Source organism: Austrofundulus limnaeus, unplaced genomic scaffold (genome assembly GCF_001266775.1).
Source record: "Austrofundulus limnaeus strain Quisiro unplaced genomic scaffold, Austrofundulus_limnaeus-1.0 Scaffold4, whole genome shotgun sequence".
In the NCBI taxonomy this organism is placed as follows: domain Eukaryota; kingdom Metazoa; phylum Chordata; class Actinopteri; order Cyprinodontiformes; family Rivulidae; genus Austrofundulus; species Austrofundulus limnaeus.
Window position 1 is genome coordinate 5,284,672 of NW_013952406.1, and position 14,575 is coordinate 5,299,246.

The 14,575-nt window shown below is 36.8% G+C and overlaps 2 protein-coding genes across 2 annotated transcripts in view; both read left to right on the forward strand.

Annotated features, from left to right (window-relative positions):
* Nucleotides 1-64: 64 nt before the first annotated feature.
* Nucleotides 65-1,847, forward strand: LOC106529470 (myosin-7; the record flags this gene model as incomplete). The annotated part of the gene is given in 8 exon segments (XM_014024919.1): nt 65-231; nt 312-515; nt 601-726; nt 817-987; nt 1,077-1,181; nt 1,253-1,348; nt 1,467-1,598; nt 1,795-1,847. Coding segments are annotated over 8 exon segments (1,014 nt in total). The 3' UTR covers nt 1,810-1,847.
* Nucleotides 1,848-11,538: 9,691 nt separating this feature from the next.
* The window catches only part of LOC106527115 (myosin heavy chain, fast skeletal muscle), a gene marked incomplete at its 3' end in the record, with an annotated part of 13,095 nt that continues 10,058 nt past the window's right edge, over nt 11,539-14,575 (forward strand). The window contains exons 1-11 of the mRNA XM_014021887.1: nt 11,539-11,585; nt 11,761-11,984; nt 12,180-12,323; nt 12,408-12,564; nt 12,643-12,670; nt 12,770-12,887; nt 12,967-13,059; nt 13,151-13,214; nt 13,320-13,418; nt 14,302-14,405; nt 14,496-14,574. Of these exons, the coding sequence (XP_013877341.1) occupies nt 11,781-11,984; nt 12,180-12,323; nt 12,408-12,564; nt 12,643-12,670; nt 12,770-12,887; nt 12,967-13,059; nt 13,151-13,214; nt 13,320-13,418; nt 14,302-14,405; nt 14,496-14,574 (1,090 nt within the window). The remainder of the gene's footprint in view (nt 11,586-11,760; nt 11,985-12,179; nt 12,324-12,407; nt 12,565-12,642; nt 12,671-12,769; nt 12,888-12,966; nt 13,060-13,150; nt 13,215-13,319; nt 13,419-14,301; nt 14,406-14,495; nt 14,575) is intronic.

Consider the following 14,575-nt stretch of genomic DNA (forward strand, 5'->3'; position numbering starts at 1 on the left):
AAGCTGGCTGAGAAGGATGAGGAAATGGAGCAGATCAAGAGAAACAGCCAGAGGGTGATTGACTCCATGCAGAGCACTCTTGATGCTGAGGTCAGGAGCAGGAATGATGCCCTGAGAGTCAAGAAGAAGATGGAGGGAGACCTGAATGAGATGGAGATTCAGCTGAGCCATGCCAACAGGCAGGCTGCTGAGGCCCAGAAACAACTGAGGAATGTTCAGGGACAGCTCAAGGTGAGCTYTGCTTACTGTGATAWTTAAATACAATAGTTTCAGAATAAAAACATTCTCTCTGACTCTTGGTTTGTTGTTAGGATGCCCAACTGCACCTTGATGATGCTSTYAGAGGACAGGAGGACATGAAGGAGCAGGTTGCCATGGTGGAGCGCAGGAATGGTCTGATGTTGGCTGAGATTGAGGAGCTGAGAGCTGCTCTGGAACAGACAGAGAGATCACGAAAAGTGGCTGAGCAGGAGTTGGTTGATGCCAGTGAGCGTGTTGGACTGCTTCACTCTCAGGTTGGGTTTTTGGAATACTTGAACTGAGAGGTATTTAAGATATAACAGACTGATTTTCAACAAGTTTTATTTAATCCTATTTTAGAACACCAGCCTTATAAACACCAAGAAGAAGCTGGAGGCTGATCTTGTCCAGGTTCAGGGTGAGGTGGACGATGCTGTTCAGGAAGCAAGAAATGCTGAGGAGAAAGCCAAGAAAGCCATCACTGATGTGAGCTAACATTTCTATCTAAATTTGTACCAAGCTCTTAGGTTTTCAAAAACATTCAAAATTGTAATATAAAATTTCCCATCATTACAGGCTGCCATGATGGCTGAGGAGCTGAAGAAGGAGCAGGACACCAGTGCTCACTTGGAGAGGATGAAGAAGAACTTGGAGGTCACTGTTAAGGACCTGCAGCACCGTCTGGATGAGGCCGAGAACCTCGCCATGAAGGGTGGCAAGAAGCAGCTTCAGAAACTGGAGCACAGGGTATGGACCCAATGTTCTGTGACTGCTTAAAGAAAGTGAAAATGTGTATATATTTACCCTATAAATCAAAAAATGTCATCTTTAATCAGGTGCGTGAACTGGAAACTGAAGTTGAAGCTGAGCAGAAACGTGGAGCTGACGCTGTTAAAGGAGTCCGCAAATATGAGAGGAGAGTGAAGGAGCTGACCTACCAGGTATTTATACATTCACAAAATTATGTTTAGTTATCATGTACTTTTTTAACATTAAATGTTTATCTCTGTAGACTGAGGAGGACAAGAAGAATTTGATCAGACTTCAGGACCTGGTGGACAAGCTGCAGCTCAAAGTCAAGGCTTACAAGAGACAAGCTGAGGAGGCTGTAAGTGAAATAATTCACATTTCTTTTGGAGAGTTGATACATTTAAGCAGAGACATAATATGTAAAGGGCATTTTTCATGATGGGATGTACCACAACAATCTGTAATTCCAAACACAGGAGGAGCAGGCCAACACCCACATGTCCAGGCTCAGGAAGGTCCAGCATGAGATGGAGGAGGCTCAGGAGCGTGCTGACATCGCTGAGTCCCAGGTCAACAAGCTCAGAGCCAAGAGCCGTGATGCCGGAAAGGTGAGATCACATTCATGTAAATTGTATTTTGGTCGAATGAGAATTTTTGACAAGCATACTGTACATCATTCTATAGTTTTTACTTCGATTTGTAAGATCTAGATCAATCTTTTACATATTATATACTGTGTAGTTACTGTTGTTGATAACCAAATRTTTGCAAAGTTAATTGATTAACCTTTTTTTTGTCTTTCAGTCTGAAGCTGAATAAGGGACTCCATTTATTTGGGAACATTTTAATACACATCATAAAATATGACCTGTTAAGATGTGTCCCTATAGTGTATTAAGTCAATAAATTATATTCCTAAATGTATAACTGTTTGCTCTTTTTTTAATCTATTTAATTGATTTTGACTTTGTTTAGTCAAGTACATTACTAGGCCTATTTAACGAACATAGCTTCTGGAAAAGCTCATTCAAACCATAATCCTTATTTCCCCTTTCTTAAAAAGGTGTAACTCTAATTCCTTGTATAAATTAGAATCATGTCTGGACAATCCTTCTGCCTGGTGATAGATTTGTATCTGAATAATTAACACCACTCTTTTATTGTAAAACGCTTCTAAACATGAATGCATCTACTGAGAAGGTAGCCTCCAGAACCTCCGMAACTCCTTGTGTAGTTACTGAGGAAGAAACTGAAGACTGTCATTCATTTTTATTTGACTTTTAGTAAAACTCTTTAAGCTTCTACCTTTCATGAAGTTAGAATTGAAGTAATAGATAGTAACTGATTGTTACAAAATGAAAAGTAATAGAAATTTAGAACTTAAAAAAACTGTTGCTTTAAATTGAGTTTGAATGGTCTTTTAACTAAAAATGAGAAATATTAGGAGGATTTCTACATTTTGGCAGTAACTCTTCAAGAAAAATATGAAGACAATGTGCTTCAGATAAAAACTTAAACTGAAGAGGGCTAACTTTGATCAAATATATATTTATGTGTGTATTTAAAAAAAATACGCCAGACTGTCACACACAGATTTCTTTTAATAACAGTTTTATTAAGTACATTCAAAACACAATGTGCTTTGAAGCCTCTGTCTGAATTGAAAAGTACTTGAATTTTACAGTTACTGTCAGATAAAGAAACTTTATGTGAAAAAAAACTACATATACTGTATTTACTTTAATTGCAACTAAAAACACTGCAAATAAGACATTAACTTAAGCACTGAAATAGTTTTAAGCAGGCAGTTAAAAATGCATAAAGCCTTGTCAATTTGAGTTTTTAATATACAGCCATGAATGTGTTATTGTTACAAAAAATATTCATCTTAGCAATAAATTATAGCAAATCTCAAATCCTTGTCATGCTTCAGTAAGCTTTTGGAAACTAAAACTATGCAGTTTTTAGTTTTATTTAAAAATATAAGTTGAACTCCACAATACATGCTGAAATTAAAGATAAACAAATTAAGGTAATAATGCTATATGTTCTTTTAAGAGATGCTTTTGCATAAAGAATAAACTGTAAAGAAAGACCAGACTGAAGGCAAACCAAGACAAACATTTTCATGCAAAGGCTTCTTCAAATACTTACTTTATCAGTATTGCATTCTACACTCACTGGCTGTATTCATCACTTTCTCTGCTACATAGTAAAACAGAGCATGCAATTGTGGTCAAAGCAGAAGCCATAAAATCAGTCAACAGCCCCATGGAGTGCCTTATATGTATTCAAGATGCTTCAGTCATCTGTTTAAGCTCCCTGACACACGAGGTCACACTTGCAGATGTCACCCTATTTTTGAATATGCTGTTCAAGCATGCCCAGTCTGAAAATACAGGCAGTCATCAAATTAATTGGAAAGGCAACTTATAAAACATGATATCTCCCCCACAGCACCCCTCGTCTCCATGCTGCAAAGGGATTTAGAGGTAGATGTGTTTCTATTTTTGCAAAGGCAAACCAGTACCTAAAGTACAGAAAGTAACAGAAATGAAACCTCACATWAACACATATGCCTCAAAAAAAGCAAGGATCTACGTTTCTCATAATGTGTTAATAATATTAGAAAACTGAGTTCCTTAAGAAATGCAGTTAATGGTAAACTTACTGGAGTTACTCAAATGTCAGGAGGTCTTAAACTTGAGTAACTCCAGTTACAGTTTGACCTGTTTGAAGAAACTGGGAACCTCTCAGTCTTCATCATCACCATCTCAGCAGAGCGGAAGACTCCTTTTCAAATGTGTTCTCATTGGATTGACACGGTTTTCCCACCATTTTGCAAAACAGTTAACGCAGATGTCATTCAAGAAGTCCAAACTCCTCTGTTTTAGCTGTGGTTACAGAACAGAAACCATCTGCTCCAAGCTCTTAGAAACTCCCTGATCAGTATGAAATCACTGAAAGCAGCTGTTTGACACTTCTTCACAGAATTTTTCAATTTGCAGTCAGTCTGCAAGCCTGTGTTGTTCTCTTATACTCTTATAGTATAGGCCTACTATAGATTTTTGTTCTTTACTGTAAAAGATTGTTTTTTATTTACCTAATTTCTCACACAGTAAAGGATTTTCTTTTTATTTCCATGTATTCTCTGTTGGAATATTTCATTTGTCAGGCAAAGTCTGAAAAAAAGAATGCAATCAATAAAATTTGCGTCAAAGCATATCTGCTTCTGGATGCATTTTTTGCAAGAGGGTAAATTTGACTACAAACTGGCATGTAAGCTACATACAGTCATAGGCTACAATGACAAGCAATGGTGCACTGATTCACACGAGTGCTGTATTTTGTATTTTGTTGCCCATTGTGTAATGATTGATTGGAGGTGCTTATACATTGTGTCAAAGTTGAGTTAGGCAAAATTTGCTTTTGTTCCATATTTTAAATGTATTTTAAATTTGGCGCAGTTAGTGCCTTTTGCAAACAAAATGTGTCATTTTGACCACTGTGGCACTGTTTAGGCCTCTGCGTTAACTGTTTTGAAAATGTGGATTTTGAGTTGACGGCTGTGTCAAACCAATCAATAAAAACTGTAATGGTATACTTACTGGAGTTACTCAAATTTCAGGAGGTCTTTAACTTTCTGTCATGGTCTGTATGTTTTTACCTTGGTTTTAGTGTTTCTGTGTTTCCCTGTGTATACTTGCCTCTATGGCCCGGTCCCAATACTCAAACTACACCCTACACCCCTCTTGAAGTGTGCACTCAGCTGAAGTGCACATAAGGGTTCGAGTGTATAGGTTACTTACAAGTGTGTAAAAACTGGAGAATTGGGACAGTAAGAATTACATCATCAACCTGCGCATCTGCACCATAACTGTGACATCCAAAAGGGTGGGACCGGTCACTGTTTTGGCATCTACACAGCTAAAAATTATAGTAGAACTACAACAAGCAATTGTTTTTAGAAGGAAGCCGAAGGAGGCTTATACACCAGAGTATAAAAACTTTTTCTTTTAAGTTCTTCTTCTTTGGATTCATTGGCAGTTAGCAGACTCATTTAAGAGCATTACTGCCACCACTTGACTGATGGTGCTCTGTGAACATGTCCATATTTCTGCCTTTTAATTCAAAACGTGTTATTTTATTTCTGCTCCTTCAGCTGTTTTCTACTGGAAGAAATTTGTCCCTGATTCACAGTGGAAAATGTGTGGACATTTCATCAGAAACTTTTGATAAAGGACAAAATGAAAAATGTTTATTTTTAACTGTTATACATAATTTCTCCCAATTAGTACATGAAGAATTATATTAAAACAAACCCCGACTGTAAATTTAGCAAAAAGCATCTAGAAACAATCAGTCATTTATTCTGGAATTGTCTTATCACAAAGACATTTTGGAAGGAATGTAAAAATTTTATCCTTTGTAATACTGACACTAAATTTTCATTGAGGTATGAACATATTATTTTTGGTTTTCATAGAAAGAATACTAAACAGAAGACTAGCAATTTATCGAATTGGAATATTTGGCAAATTTCATATTCACAAATGTAATGAAAAGGTCATTCTGACTGAATTATTTATTTAATTGCAAAAGCATACCATAGCAGATATATTAAATCTGGGACCTTCTAAAAAACAAGCGGCATTGTGAAACTTTTTTTATTTTATTTAAAACTTTATTCATTCCATAAAAACTAAATTGATTCTACAGTATATACCATAAAAAAATACAATAAAATGAAATGAAAGGCGGCAGAGAGAATTAAAAAATCTTATAATATCTGCCCCTTTGTTCTCAAGTATAAATTCAAACTATAATAATCTTCAGTTAACAAAACAAAACAAAAACATCAAATCTTTCTAGAACAACAAATTGAATGGCTACATATTAAACTGTTTAATGTTTTTTTTTAACAATCSAGGCTTTATCATTCTCTTAAACATGTACATTGATCTAGCACTTTTAACATCATCTTTCAGATTATTCCACAATCTGACTCCTTGGATCGAGGTGTACCGATCTTTCAAACATGTTCCAAATTTAGGTTGCATGAACATCTACGTCCCCGTAAGATTATAACAGCTCACACTCTCTTTACAAAGTTTATCTGAATATTCAAATGTAATGTGTTTTGGTGTGTCTTATACATAACTAACAAAATACTGCAATCAACCAAATCATAGAATTTCAATAATTTCAGTTTGCAAAATATATTAGATGGATAATGGTAGTGTTCTCGAGTGATAACTCTTATAGCCATTTTCTGCAAAACAAAAACAGGTTTTGTAATAGTCTTACATGCTTTACCCCAYACCTTGACACAACAGACCAAGTGTGGAACAATTAATGTGTTGTATAACATTTACAGAGCTTTATCATTAAACAAGTCCCTTACTTTGTAAAGCAATGCAATAGATTTAGCTAGTTTTATCCTTAAGTAATTTAAATTAGGTTTCCATGTCAGTTTCTCATCAATAATAACACCCAAAAACTTCACCTCACTGATTCTACTAATCTCTACACCATCAACTCTAAATTGAATATTAACAGTTCTTTGTCTATTTGTAAATATCATATAATTAGTTTGGTCCAAGTTTAATGATAATTTGTTAAGTTTAAACCAATTCTGTATTTTCATAAATTCTGCTTGCATTTTCTCCAACATCCATTCTATGTCTTTACCCAAACAAAAAAATGTGGTATCATCTGCAAACAAAACACGTTTAAATAATCCTGACACATTGACCAAGTCATTCACATATAGGATAAACAATTTTGGTCCAAGTACAGAACCCTTAGGAACTCCACATGTAATTCCACTGAGTGTGTTAGGTAATCCTGTCACGTGGGTGGAACCATGTGTTTGTCAAGCGGAACCCCCCCTCCCCCTTTCACCGTGAGCTTCTGTACTCCACAACTCCGCCTCTTTTTCGTGAAAAAGCAAAGCAGGAGCAATTTAAGTATGAAAAAATAAAGATTATATGAGGAATAAAAGAAATAAAACTACAAATGGCTYGTTACTGCCCGCGATTCGGCTCCTATCGTTCGTTGTAAAGAACCGTTCAAAAGACTTGGATCGTTCACGAACGTCACATCTCTACCAATTTTGCGGATCTATTTAACTTCCGCTAAAATATTTATGACGTGTGCTTTAGAACATGCGGAACTAAAGAAAATAATTAGCTGTTTGGAATTTGCAGAACTAACTTTTGAATTAGCGCTGCCCACCACTGCATATCAATATGAAGATTACTCAGATAAGTCTAGGTTTGGCTAATAATGACTTTGAATGAAACAAGAAGGTTTTTTAATTATGATCTAAACTTTACAAGAAGACAGTACTGAGAGGCTACAACAGAAGTGTGATCTGTCATGGAAGTACCTCTCATTAAATACAGTAGAAATCCATCCATTATCTTACATAAAGCACTTTTTCCTTTCAGGGTCACAGGGGTCACTCACTGGTGCTCATATCCATCAGTCACTGTGCAAGGGGTGGGGTACACCCTGGACAGGAAACACAGTTCATCACAGGACCAAATAAAGACAAACAAAACAGACAACCACAATTTACTTTGTTACTCACACCTAGGGATAATTTAAAGTTACCAATGAGCCTAACAGTCATGTTGGTCTGTGGGAGGAAACTGGAGTACCAAGAGAAAACCCATGCATGCACGGAGGGAACATGGAAGCTCTGCCCAAAAAGGTCCCTGGCTGGGATTTGATCCAGCAAACTTCTTGCTGSGAAACAACACCTCTACCAACTGAGCCATCATGCTGCCCATAAAAATAGATTATGCCCTAGAAAATCCATCATTGCATTTGTTTTTTGTTTAAAAGAATTAAACGGCTATGACAAGAACAGTGTTCTAAATCTCTTGCTTTGTTGCACAGCMTTTTGAGGCAATCAAGCGATTTCTTAAACTCTGCATGACACTTCTGCACCTGTTGACAATTATTTTGTCTCACTCCCCAGGCTGCATGTTTCAGCTCCTTCCACACGTTTGACAGAATCAGGGTCAGGTCAGGGTTCAGAAGGCTCTTTCGTATCGTTCTCGGCCATTTTTAGATATTTTCAGTTGTGTGTTTTGGGTCTTTATCCTATTGGAGGATCCACATAACTTGCAACTGAGACTAAGCTTCCTGACACTGGGCAGAAGGTCAMTGGCTCCTATCACTACCTTGATAATCTGGAAATTTCATAGTAACCTGACAGATTCAAGACAACTTGTGCCAGATACAGCAAAGCAGAGAAACCTGCAGTTCTTCGGTTTGCTCCTGGGGTGATCATGCGGAATATTTTAAATCTACTTAATACTTCAATCACAATTTTTTTTATTGGATGTTTAGTGATATTTTCCATCTCATTTTTGTTACTGTTGGATGTTGTTTTGTTTTTACTGTCTAGGACTACAGATGCAAATTAGCCTTAGGCTAAATCTGGTGCAATGCATCAAATGTTTTTATGTTTATGTTTTAATTGCACATTGTCCTAATTAATAAATTAATTMATTCATTCAGCCCCAGAACATAATTAGGCCTTCTCCGTGTTTCACTTTAGGTACAGTTTTCTTTTTTGACAACCTTCATGTTTGGGTCTGTAAGCACATGATGTTGATTTTGTCGAATTGATGACAACCTTTCATTATATAGGAAAAATGCAATGAGACTTCAGGTTCCACTTCCATTTATACTTACAGGCTTAACAATCAAAAAAAAAAAAACATCATCAGACATCAATTCTGAGTTTCACATTGCCAGACAGGACACGGCAAAAAATTAAAAATAAATAAAAAATGCAAATGGTGTGTCTGATGAAAGCRAGATAGTTTATTTGCATCTGTAGTATTGTGCATTTGATGTGTTTGTGATGCACACGTCTCTTTGCACAAGTTGGACCCTCCAGAGACAAAACAAAAGATGATCAATCAAAGCAAATCAAAGCAATAGATGTAAAAAAAAAGATGCYCTAAAAACCACTCCCTCTCTGCTCATTTGCCCTCAGACCCCACTGCATGAGGCTTTGATGACTGGGCTTACGACCTGGGAGTGAAATATTCCTACACCTTCGAGTTGCGTGATACYGGTTGTTATGGCTTCCTGCTGTCCAAGTCCGAGATCAAACCCACGTGCAAGGACACCATGCTTGCTATCAAGTACATTGCTGCCTACGTGAAGGAGAACCTCTATTAGGAAGCAGCCAAGACCCCTGCCTCTGCACTAGCCCCCAGCCCTTCCAACCCCTCCTAGCCATCCTCCGCCCATAACCATGGATACGGGCACCACCCGTCATGTTTTCTCACTGTGTTTGACAGAATGTCAAGATGAGTTGCCCTATAAAACAATCAATAAAATCAATGATCCACCCCCCCACCCCAGCCCCCAAAAAAACAGTCAAAAGAAAATAATAAAATAAAATAATAATCATTAAAACAGTAATAGCAGCAGGTCAACTGAGTGAAACAATATTTAGTAAAACAGTATTTTGATACAAGCAACTGGTTATTTAACTGAATCAGTAATTTAAAAAAAAGTAAAACAGTTATAGTAGCAGTCAGTATCATTTATTAATTTATTGGTAATTTAGCATCCTAATAGCCCTGAGAAATAAGCTGKTTTTGGGTCTGGAGGTATGGGCTTTTGTTGACTTTGCTCAATTTCAACAGGTCAAACAGCTGATATTTGGTGTGTGGCAAGTTTTTAAGGTTTGATGCAGTTTTCCTGCAGATTTATTCTGAGGTTGACAGAGGGCAGCCAGTAATTCCTTGTTCTGATTTATGACCCTGTGGGGCCTGCAGTTGTGGTTCCAATAAACCAGCATGACAAACCAGCATGATACAGGTTCTACCATCGCATGACAAAAGGACACCATCAGTTTCAGATTCAGTTCATTTCTCCTACAAACTCTCAGGAAATGCAGCTGCTGTTGGGCCTCTTTCACCACCATCTGGGTATTTAGGGTCCAAGTGTACGTTTCAGAAATATAAACACTTTAACAGGTCACTAAACAGGTCCCACTTCCATTCAGTCTATGACACAGACCATCCCTCAAACAGGTTTTACACATGACCAATAATGAATTATCTAATAAAAAGCAGTTATAGGAGTGAAAGGAAAAAAATACAGGGAARTATTGCAAATTCTAAAACATAAAGCTTAAAATTTCACCAACAAAGCTCCATTGTTACACAGTTCTCAAACACAAATTAGACTGAATTGTCTTTGGTGCAGGCCAAAAGGAAAACATCCAACCCTGCAGGCTGTTTTCCTGTTTTGGTTGTAGCTYTTCTGTTATGTGTCTTGTACATTTTAGTCTATACAGCCTAATCCTTGGATAATTACAATAAACTTGTAATTTGCAATGCATTCAAACTCTGAACATAGTTATTTCTAAATAGATTTGAGGGTTCTAAAAAATTACAAGGTAATTAAAAATAAGATTTTTTTTTCAATCCTGGCTTATGGTGCTATCATCATATTTAAATAAGCTCTATAAATATGTTTATCTCCTTCTATGCCAGACATGAATCAGTGCTCCCTGCCTAAGCTGAATTTATTTTTGAGCATGGTAATATCATCATCATATTCGGCAAGATCACAAATTATGAGCCAAGTCCTTGTAAAACATGGCTATAAAAGTTATGACAAAACATGATCCCTGGATGTGGTTTCAATAAATACTTTCACAGNGCCCAAAAATGGCAGGTGGTCATTTTAGGAAGGTGATGGTATGAAGTCGATGGTGGACTGGAATTTACAGCAAAAAATAATTGGCACTAGCACACAAGCAACTCCCTCCTTCTCATTTAATAGTTCTACTTTTTGTTTTACTTAATTACTTATTAAACTAAAGTGGGAGTCATTGTAGTGATGGTTTGCTGTCCTTAGCATTGTCACCATTTTCCAAGCATTTTTTCCATTAAATCAAATAACTTTGCATGGTATCTCAATGTACTATAATTGCAAAGTATACAGATAACTTCCATAAACCTCGCTGCCACAAAAAAGGCAACAGGATGATTAGAGATCATGACCAAACTGAGTGAGTGGTTAGTGCTGACTGGACACTCCCACCCTCTATAAATGCAGCAGCTCCAGACATCTGATGGAACTGATGGGCTTTCTTCCCAGGTGAGTGTTCACTTTGACCTTACTTCATTTTCTTGTGAATTTATTATGATTATGTTTTAGTCCATTTTGGCCTCAGTTTTATGGAAGAGTAACCCTAACACATGTATTAACCTGATGGCTTTTCATCAAAGTCTTGTTAAAATCCGCATTAGAAATTGTGAATTATGAAGGGTTCCTTGACACTTTTTGATTTAAAATACGTGACTGACATTGAGGCTATATTYTGGCTTTTTCTTGAAGAAAAAAATTAAAGAGTTGAGAGAGTACATAAAATTGAATGATACAACTGAAAACAGTTTACATCAGCTGTTTGTTTTCCTTTTTTGTTTCATTAATGTATAGTATTGCTGAACTTGCTGAGAATTAAATTGATGTACACGTATTTTCCTTTTTCAAAGCATCTTCAAACTCCATCAAAGGCTGCACCTCATTACTTTCTGAAACTAGCTGAGGTAAAGACAAAAAACTCTTTAAAAATSTACTTATATTTTCTTAATGCTTATAAATCAACACTGAAAAAAAATGTGTAATCCATTTGCCAATTGCACTTCTTGTTCATGTTAACTTGTGACATACACTGGATAATAAACGTTCATACATAAACCCTATTATAAATGTTTCTATCAGGCTCCACTACTAGTGCCATCATGAGCACAGACGCTGAGATGGAGCAGTATGGCCCGGCGGCCATTTACCTCCGGAAGCCAGAAAGGGAGAGAATTGAGGCTCAGGCCGCCCCATTTGATGCCAAAACTGCTTATTTTGTGGTTGATGAGAAAGAGATGTATCTCAAGGGTAAACTGGTGAAAAAAGAGGGTGGCAAAGCCACTGTGGAGACAGACGGAGGAAAGGTAAATTTGACAATTTAAAGGCTGTTCCTACTTTTTTGCACTTGCTTTTAATTATTATAATATGTTCATCAAACTATATTGAATATTGTGCTTTTAAACCTATAACAATTTTGGAGAGTTAACATCAAATTGACTGAAAAATAACATTTTTATGATTGTTTTATCCGACCCTTTAATCACCTAATTTCCATTTAGACTGTCACCGTAAAAGAGGATGACATCCATCCCAGAAACCCTCCAAAGTTTGACAAGATTGAGGACATGGCCATGATGACCCACCTCAATGAGCCTTGCGTGTTGTATAACCTCAAAGAGCGTTATGCATCATGGATGATCTATGTGAGTTTTTATTTGGTTAAAAGATATACTTTCAATATACTTACAGAAGTGATTATACAATATTTGTGTTCTCTGCTCTGTCAGACCTACTCTGGGTTGTTCTGTGTGGTCGTGAATCCCTACAAGTGGCTTCCTGTGTATGATGCTGTTGTTGTGGGAGCATACAGAGGCAAAAAGAGGATTGAGGCTCCACCCCACATCTTCTCCATCTCTGACAATGCCTATCAGTTCATGCTCACTGGTAAGGTAAAAGCAAAATAAAAACAAAAATTCTTTAATTGTGAGCTTAATTTGTGAAGGTTGATTGTTTGTATTTCAGATCGTGAGAACCAGTCTGTCCTGATTACGTGAGTACACCACCACCTTGAATCTTACTTATACTTATCTTAAAGAAATTTAAAAATGGAATGAAACATAATGTTTAAAAACATTCTCTTGTTCCTCAGCGGAGAATCCGGTGCTGGAAAGACTGTCAACACCAAGCGTGTCATCCAGTACTTTGCAACAATTGCAGCTCTTGGTGGCAAAAAAGAAGCAGCAGCCCCAACCCCTGGCAAAATGCAGGTAAATGTGATATCAAAGTGCTTACAAGAAACAATACTAAATGGAAACAAGACAAATTTTTTTTTTTTATAATTTGCAGGGCTCTCTTGAGGACCAGATTGTTGCTGCCAACCCTCTGCTTGAGGCCTATGGTAATGCCAAGACTGTGAGGAATGACAACTCCTCTCGTTTTGTGAGTGTTATAAAACATAAAGTCCATTTTGCATGAATAATATACTCTATATTATACATAAACTTATACTAATACGAACGTGCTTGTCTAGGGTAAATTCATCAGGATCCACTTTGGCACTTCTGGAAAGCTGTCTTCAGCTGATATTGAAACTTGTAAGTTTTATCCAATGTATTGTCTGTGCTTGAATTATCTTGAATCTGAAATATGTGCTGTAATACAACATTTTTACAATCACCAATTTTATCGGTTTCTCCTAGATCTGCTGGAGAAGTCCCGTGTCACCTTCCAGCTGTCTGCTGAGAGGAGCTATCATATCTTCTATCAGTTGATGACAGGCCACAAGCCTGAACTTCTGGGTATGTTAATAGAAGATGTGAATTTTGTAGTATTGTAGTCAATACCACCTAATTTTAGACTAAGTCAAGAACAAGAGTGTACTGAGACAGAGAAAAGACCAAGTCCTTTAGGGGCTGGACCAAGTCAAAACCAAGACAGAGGGAGGGCGAGACCTAGTCAAAACCAAGACAAAAAAATCCTTAAATCATAGAGTATACTGTACACWGGTAGCTAACTTAACATGTAAAGCTGATTTAGACTAAATCTCACTGTGAATACAAGGTAGGACATTTGATACAGAGGCAGGTTGATAATGTTGAATAGCTTTCCTTTCTTTGTGCTTCCTAACTAATGATGATAAAAGTTTAACTTAGTCCCCACCGTCTCTGAAAGTGGCTCACTGCAGTATTAACAAGTTGCTGTAGGCTTTATTCTTGATGTTGTTTTCCAAATATATTCTTTGTAATTTATGAAGCCAAAATGTATTACTGAAGAAAACACTGCTTATTATCTTATAGTGCCACCTGTGAGTGAAAGGGAATGGGGATGGGTGACTGATAACAAAAATACATAATTAGCAATGACTCACGCTTGGACTTAAATCAGTTTAAATTACATCCAATAAAAGCAAGGATGGTAATAAATAAATTGGACAATATTCGAGCAAATAAGTCACAGTTGTGGTCTCGACTGGTCTTGAAATAAAATTCAAAGTCCTTTTTGTCAGTGATTGAGACAAAACCGAGTACACAGTTCGAGATTAGACAGAGACCAACAAAAAGTAGTTTTGAGACCAGTCTCAAGACCGAGGCCTGTCTTAAATACAAAACTAGAATATTGTATTTTGAAAACATCAAAAACAACACTTTATATAACATATCCATTTCTTCTAATCCTTTGCAGAGGCTCTGCTGATCACCACCAACCCCTACGATTATCCCATGATCAGCCAGGGTGAAATCACAGTCAAGAGCATCAATGATGTGGAAGAGTTCATTGCAACAGACGTAAAAATACTTTTACTTTTTACTTTGTTTTTTTATATTTTATAGTAAATCTGATATTTTTCCAAACCAATGTTACACTGTACTTTGCAGACTGCAATTGACATCTTGGGCTTCACTGCTGATGAGAAAATCAACATCTACAAGCTGACTGGTGCTGTGATGCATCATGG